This window comes from Pongo pygmaeus, chromosome Y (genome assembly GCF_028885625.2).
Source record: "Pongo pygmaeus isolate AG05252 chromosome Y, NHGRI_mPonPyg2-v2.0_pri, whole genome shotgun sequence".
NCBI classification, from domain to species: domain Eukaryota; kingdom Metazoa; phylum Chordata; class Mammalia; order Primates; family Hominidae; genus Pongo; species Pongo pygmaeus.
Genome location: NC_072397.2, coordinates 33,320,350 through 33,328,315, shown reverse-complemented (window position 1 = coordinate 33,328,315; position 7,966 = coordinate 33,320,350). Strand labels below are relative to the sequence as shown.

General features: G+C 40.1%; 1 protein-coding gene across 1 annotated transcript; it reads left to right on the top strand.

The window, feature by feature from the left end:
- The first annotated feature begins 2,281 nt into the window (after nt 1-2,281).
- Nucleotides 2,282-4,374, top strand: LOC129025917 (testis-specific chromodomain protein Y 1-like). The gene is made up of 2 exons (XM_054473472.1): nt 2,282-3,876; nt 4,311-4,374. The coding sequence occupies exons 1-2, from the start codon at nt 2,282-2,284 to the stop codon at nt 4,372-4,374; spliced, it is 1,659 nt and encodes a 552-aa protein (XP_054329447.1).
- Nucleotides 4,375-7,966: the final 3,592 nt, after the last annotated feature.

The window sequence follows — 7,966 nt, the reverse complement described above, 5'->3', positions numbered from 1 at the left end:
TTTCAATCAATTTTAAAAGTCTATTGTTGTATCAGTCAGTGGCCCATCCTTTGGAATAAGTGTATCCACACTGCCTCTTTGTGAATTCTTCTGAGCTAATGAAAAGGCTTGGTTTCAAACCCCTTATATGACATCCGGACAGAGTCCAATGGCTCTTGTGTTACTTTAGTTCCTACTTGAACTTTGCAACATCCAGCCTCCTTAATTATTGTGACCATGAGACATTACTTCACCTTTTGATTGATCCCAGCCCAAGGTCTCAGGCCAAGCTGTCACTTCAGCTCCTTTCTTGGTCCAGGGCCAAGTTCCAAGGCTGAGACTTGTAGCTTCTACAAATCATCACTTCAGCTCCAGGTGAATCCAAGGCCAAATTTCAGGGCCAAGCCGAATAACGCTTACTCCAAGAACACTAAGTACATTCCTTTACTTCGCTGCCTTTAGAAACTGTAAAGCACAGTCTCATAGTAGGTAAACCACTCACATTCCACCGCCACTGTGAAGAGTTTTTTACTTTCACTGATAAAAGTTTTGATTCAACTTTTTGCATCCATCCTCTTTAATTTTCTTAGCCATGAGACAAAGAGCTCTGTGTGATACCTCACATTTAGAGATTTCTAGATTGTAGTGGACTAATGAAACAACAATGATTTTAGTCTGGGAATTGAGCTATGGGATGCATCAGCCTTATGAGACCAACTGACAAACTGTCCCCACACTGTGATACCCACCCTTGGGGGCAGTCAACCACATAGTGGTCACCAACAGAGTCTGAAAAGGGGCAAGGCAGATTGATACGGCTTAGAAACCTGAGGGACACCATCAAGGAGCCATACATACGCATTTTGGAAGTTCGAAGGAAGAGACAAAAGATCATGGAGACTATTTAACAAAATAGTCATAAAGAATGCAACAATTTAAGACAAAAAATAAGCACCCAAGAAGCTCAACAGACTCCAAGTAACAAAAACTCAAAGAAACAAACTAAAAATTTTACCTGATAATTAAACTGTCTAAAACAAATACAAAGAGAATCCTGAGGATTTTCAAAGGAAGGAGAGGAAGTAGCTAGTCATGTAAAAGGGACCCTAAAAATAGCCAGTGGACCGCTTATCTGAATAATCACTGAAAAGCAGTAGATTACTCATCTGAAAACTAAGATGATAGAAAGCAGTAGACTAATATGTTCCAAGTGATGTCAGAAAAAACTGTCAAACCTAAATCTTATAATCCACCTAATTGTCCATGGAAGGTGAGGGACACATTATGACATTCCCACATAAAAGCTGGCACCCTTTACAACTACACTACCCTTTAAGAAATGTCTTATGGAGTACTTCAGGGTAGAATGGACAGACACTCAAAAGCAGTATGAACAAACGAAGGCTAAGGTAAAGATAAATACAGGTACAAATATATAAGACACAAAATTTGGCCAGGCACGGTGGCTCATGCTTGTAATCCCAGCACTTTGGAGGGTTGAGGTGCGTGGATCACGAGGTCAGGAGATTGAGACAACCCTGGCTAACACGGTGAAACCCGGTCTCTACTAAAAATACAAAAAATTCGACAGGCTAGGTGGCAGGCGCCTGCAGTCTCAGCTACTTGGGAGGCTGACACAGGAGAATGGCATGAATCCGGGAGGTGGAGCTTTCAATGAGCCAAGATTTCACCACTGCACTCCAGCCTGGGTGACAGGGTGAGACTCCATCTCAAAAAGAAAAGAAAAAAAAACAATTAACAACATGCACCTAAACAAGATGTTCTCCACGTACCTTAAAACACAAATATATTTAATAAAAAAACTACCTCTAATTTGTGTTTTTGACATAAACTGAATAAAGGCATAATTTTGAGGACTCAATAAGTGAAATAGTGGAGGTACATTATACAGGAGTAAAGGTTTTGTATGTTACTGAAGGTAAGCTAGTGTAACTTTAAAAATGTTATAAGATTAGAGTCTTCCATACAATCATCATAGCAACCACAATTAAACAAACAAACACCAAAGAGTAACAGGCAGGAAGAAAGCTTTCTGTTCTACACCAGAAGGTTGTGGCTGTGGATTTAGCTACTCTCACCTGAGGCTACTGAGCAAGCTATCATGCACCATAGCATAGCTGCTATTTCACACAATTTTCACTACACCAGTGGTGATGAAATAGAAGAGGTTCATCCATATGCAGAACCTGGTGAAGAACTGGAGGCGGAAAGGAGTGGCGATGTGGAGACACAACTGACAAAATGTTGGCACAGCAACTGCTCCAATCCTATGTCTTTCCTCATGGCTTCCCAGGAGTTTGAGGTTGAAAGTATTGTTGACAAAAGACAAGATAAAAATGGGAATACAGAGTATTTGGTTTGGTGGAAAGGTTACGACGAACAGGATGACACTTGGGAACCAGAGCAGCACCTCAGGAACTGTGAAAAATGTATACTTGATTTTAATAGACGACAGACTGAAAAACAGAAAAAACTGACATGGACTAGAACCAGTAGAATTTTTTCAAACAATGCCAGAAGAAGAACTTCTAGATCTACAAAAGTGAGCTATTCTAAGAACTCTCCTAAAACGCTAGTGACGGATAAACACCACAGATCCAAAAACAGCAAGTTATTTGCTGCCAGCAAGATCGTTAGGAGAAAGGCATCTTCAAGTCTCTCCGACACAAATAATAGGGAGATGATAAATTCAACTATCAAGACCCTTGCACCTGAAAGCCCCTTTAACGACAAGAAAACTGTGAGAGGCTTTCAGAAACTTGAGAAACTGGACCCTATTGCAGCAGATCAGCAGGACACAGTGGTCTTCAAGGTGACAGAAGGGAAACTCCTCCACGACCCTTTGTCACGTCCTGGTGCAGAACAGCCTAGAATAGAGAACAAGACTCAGATACACCCACCAATGTCGCAGATGTCTGGCTCAGTTACTGCTTCAATGGCCACAGGTTCAGCTACCCAAAAAGGTATAGTGGTATTAATAGACCCGTTAGCAGCCAATGGAAAAACAGACATGCATACCTCAGTTCCAAGAGTGAAAGGTGGGCAAAGAAATATTACTGATGACAGCAGAGACCAGCCTTTTATCAAGAAGATGTACTTTACCATAAAGCTAACAGAAAGTGCCAGCACATACAGAGACATTGTAGTGAAGAAAGAGGATGGATTCACCCAGATAGTGCTATCAACTAGATCCACAGAAAAAAATGCACTGAATACAGAAGTAATTAAAGAAATAGTTAATGCTCTTAATAATGCTACTGTGGGTGACAGCAAGCTCATGCTGTTCAGTGCAGCTGGAAGTGTCTTTTGCTGCAGTCTTGATTTTGGGTACTTTGTGAAGCACTTAAGGAATGACAGAAACAGAGCAAGCCTTGAAATGGTGGATACCATCAAGAACTGTGTGAATACTTTTATTCAATTTAAAAAGCCTATTGTTGTATCAGTCAATGGCCCTGCCATTGGACTAGGTGCATCCATCCTGCCTCTTTGTGATCTCGTGTGGGCTAATGAAAAGGCTTGGTTCCAAACCCCTTATATGACCTTTGGACAGAGTCCAGATGGCTGTTCAACTATTACATTTCAAAAAATGATGGGTAAAGCATCTGCCAATGAAATGTTATTTGCTGGGCGAAAGCTGACAGCACGGGAGGCATGTGCCAAAGGCCTGGTCTCTCAGGTAGTTTTGAGTGGAACTTTCACCCAAGAGGTTATGATTCAAATTAAGGAGCTTGCCTCATATAATCAAATTGTACTGGAAGAATCTAAGGCCCTTGTTCACTGTAATATTAAGTTGGAGTTGGAACAGGCCAATGAGAGAGAGTGTGAGGTGCTGAGGAAGATCTGGAGGTCAGCCCAAGGGACAGAATCCATGTTAAAGTATGTTGAAAATAAAACTGTTGAGTTTTAATTGTCAGTCTGTCTGCTCAGGACGCGAGAACTAAGCTGAACCAAATGCATCATGAGTTGCGAGATGCCCTAATCCATCTTCATTGCCCAAAACAGTTTCACCCATAGCTAAGGCTTGGAAACAGAACTGGAAATGTCCAAGCCAGGTATTTAAATTATCACATCATTTTTAAGCACTGTAGCTTTAAAAGAAGTAATAAAACAGCTTGTTTGCCCAAATGTGGTTATTTTATGCTCACATAAGCCCAAATATAAAAGCAGACTGTTGGGTACTAGATTCTTCTTGGAAGCCATAAAGTGTATCTATGGCTACTATGATACACAAGACCAGAGTTGTGTTTTATTGGATGCTTATGACAGAGAATCCTGTAATAATGTTGATTTTTCTTAATTTCATATGCTAGAATACCTCTGCTGGGTTATAAGGCAGCATTAGCTTCCCTTCCAGAAGGACACAGAACTGTATGAGATGGTGCCCTTGACTTTACAGTGTCACAAGCACTTCAGAGACACACTATTATAAATTAAAAGACCTTTCTTTTAGAATAAATATTTCTGGCACAAAATTCACTGATGATCATTCTCCTAAACTGAACATATGACTAGAACTTGTGGTGAGGTATCACTTGATTTTATTTTCCTTTATAAATGTCTAGTTCTTACCCAGTTAACAAAAGAAAACTTTATCTCTCTAAAGTAAAACTTGTTGCACCGTATTAGTGAATTATGGAATCATTTTTGTGGAAATATCCAGGTTCTAATGTTTGTAATGTGCAGATTTAGGTTACCTTAGAGTGTGCCCTAGTTAATAAGTTAAAATTCTGGACACATTATTAAAGGCAGAAACTTCTTACCAAACAAAGGCTCCTACACTCTGTATGGCCTTTAAAATTATCAGTGTCTCTTTTTATGATCACACAAATTTCTAGAACACTGTATGTGTTCAGTTACCCAAAAGCTCTATGCATACTGTCTTGCTGATTTTTATCAAGGCTCCATTACATAGGCATATTTGAATAATCCACTGGCCACTGGTGATGAATGTCGTCTTTGTCACAATATCTCTAGGGTGTCGCTTCACCAGCCAACAGTCTCTGTGGATGATGTCACCTTTGTGCAAGTTTCCCTTGAGCCTGCTTGTCTAATTTTACAAACCCATCTTACAGCCTGCACTCAGCTCAAACTATGGGCTTAGGTTTCAGTTTGCTATGGATGTGCCAGGCACAGAATGGAGGCAGATGCATGAGTGAGTGTTGGTTGAGTCCAGGCACTGCACACAGCTTTGCATGTTATCTGTGATGAGGTAAGCAGGTCAGGTGCTGGTACAGGTGACAATTCCCTGCAGGTCTTTAGGTGACTCAGGCATACCACAAGCTTTCTCTTCTGCAGGCACTGAAGAATGCAGTGTCATCCAGAAAAGAAGAAATGCCAGAAAATGCAAAGACCCAAAGACGTCATCTCAGCCCTGGCTTGGGAAAGGTTTAGATCTGGGATATCTAAAGGGCTAGTGTCCTGCTTTCTTTTTTCTTCTACTTTTCTTTTTTTCTTTTTCTTATCTATGGGATCACTATGGCTTAAATTAGGTTTTTCAAAGGGCTCTGTCTCTCTTTCTACTGGAGATTAGGATCTTGTCTTTTCTTCACTCTTTCTCTCTTTGACTGCTTTTTATTTATTATGACATGCTATAGAAGAAATGTGTTTTGGCCCAGCTTCTTTCTGTTGACTGTAGGGCTATTTGTCAGAAACAGTAAGATTTTGGCTCAGCAATAACATAACATCTTCCTATTTAAGACCCAAAAAAAGGGGCTAGATATTAGAAAGGCTCTATATATGTATTGATGTATCATAAAACTTCCCCAGGTCTTACTTTATTTGTTTAAGGCACTGTAGTGAAAAAGAAACTTGCACTTTACTGGCCCGTCATTCATTGGGCATTTCCTCTAGGGGTAGTAAGGAACATGGAGGGCTGGATGTAAAAACTGGAAAAGCTGAAGATGATGTGACTAAAAGATTCTCTACATCAAGAAGATGAGAAAACCTGGAGTAAGAAAATTTTGTTTTGATTGTTTCCAGGGAGACTGTTTCTCTGATGTTTGTGAGTTGTTTCTTGTGGGCTTTTCTGATATGACTGCTAAGAAGGCATGAACAATTTTACAATATTTACAAAGATGTCGGTTGTTTCACGGGACGAAAAGCCTTGCACATAGGAAACTTCAAACAATGTGCCTTCGACCCTCAGAAACTTTCTAGGTCTTCAATAGTATTGACAAAGAAAAGCTACATAGTTGTGGTGGATTACTGGGAAAATTTCCACAGGCAGAGAAACAGCCTGGACTATCAGGCTGCAGACAGAATTTTAAGAATCCTGTACAATCCCGTGGCCCAAGCAAATATATTTTTTTTTAAATCCCAACTTTTTTTGTGAGTGTGCTTAAGACATGTCCACAGCTACTCAGATAAAAAAACAAGACCCCGCATTAAAATGTTGTGTCTTTTGTGTAACCAGATTGCTTCCAAGAAATAGTCTCTTTTTCAGAACATGTACATATTGGACTCCAGTGTGTTACAAAGGGCACCTTATATTACTAAACATGCTTCAGGCTCTGAGCCAAATTTCTCTAAATTATCATTTTAGCCTCTGGTCCCATGCCAAGGTCCTGGGCCGTGCTTTCACTTTAGCTCTTGTGCAGCTCAGTGCCAAGTTCCTGAGCCAAGCTGAGTCATTGCATCAGCTATTAATAGTTCCAGGCACAAGGACCCAGGAAAGATACGTAGTGCTTTCTTCAAAACTGGTTAGTACATTTTCTTTCTTCTGAGTCCATAAAAATATCAGACTCTTTCTCAGAGTGGGCAACTGACTCTACTCCACCAGAGGTTAACATATTACACATTTGCTATCATCTCCCCTTTTGCATTCATAATTTTTAATCTTCTTGAGATTAAACAAATCTGTGTGTCACCTGATAGATTTTGGTTCACAGGGGCACAGCAAGGTTTGTTTTTGGTTCATGGACTGGGAAAGGCTTTAATTAAAAAGGTCACTAGTAGCTGGGCATGGTGGCTCATGAGTGTTATCACAGCACTTTGGGTGGCCAATGCGGGCAGATCACAAGGAGGTCGAGATCGAGATGATCCTGTCTAACATGGTGAAGCCCCCATGAAGTCTATTAAAAACACAAAAAATTAGCTGCATGTGGTGGTGGGCACCTGTAGTGAGAGCTACTTGGTAGGCTAAGGCAAGAGAGTGGCATAAATCCCAGAGATGGAGCTTGTGGTTACCCAAGATCTTGCAACTGGACTCCAGCTTAAGTGACAGAGTGAGAATCCATTAAATAAAAAAGGTGAGTAGGAGTGCAATTCCAAACTACTTACATTCATATCTGCAGCTTGTCCTCTATTTGCATTCACATCTGCCCCTTGTTCTCAGTTTTTGTTTGTTTGTTTTTGTTATTTGTGTTTTCTTTTTTTAATTTCTGAAGAGTAAAGAAAGCTCTGGGCAAGTGCCAGGTAAAATCCGATAGATTGCCCGCCATTCTTACAAAGCTTAGGAGAAAGGGATATTGGGAGACACATTGGCCATCTCCTTTCACCCTCCACTGTTGAAAATGTTGCCTCTGTGCCAACTATTTTCTTTCACAGAGGATCCAGCTGTCACATAGGACTGAAAGGATATCTAAGTTAATTGAAGATTTCTGGATAAGACTATATCACGGTGTTATGTGAAGGCCTCAAAACTAACTCCAGTTTCTGACAGTCTATCAGAGTGTTGCCTCCAAAAATTTCAGGCTTTTCTGTGGCATTTTACTTATTTATTTTTTGTCATTGTGTGGCTAATGTCCATCCTGTTTCTTCTTTGTATGCAATGTTGCGATCTGGAGATGTAAGCTCACTGGTAAAAGTCAGTCATTAGAAATATAATTCAAAGAGTTGCTATTTTGTGATTTTTTTTCTTTCAAATGGGAAGAATTCAAAATTGTGATCTAAAAATTTTTATTTGATAAGGATCTTTTTGTCCACCGATGATAGATATTCACGTCACTGTAGAGAATGGCATACATTC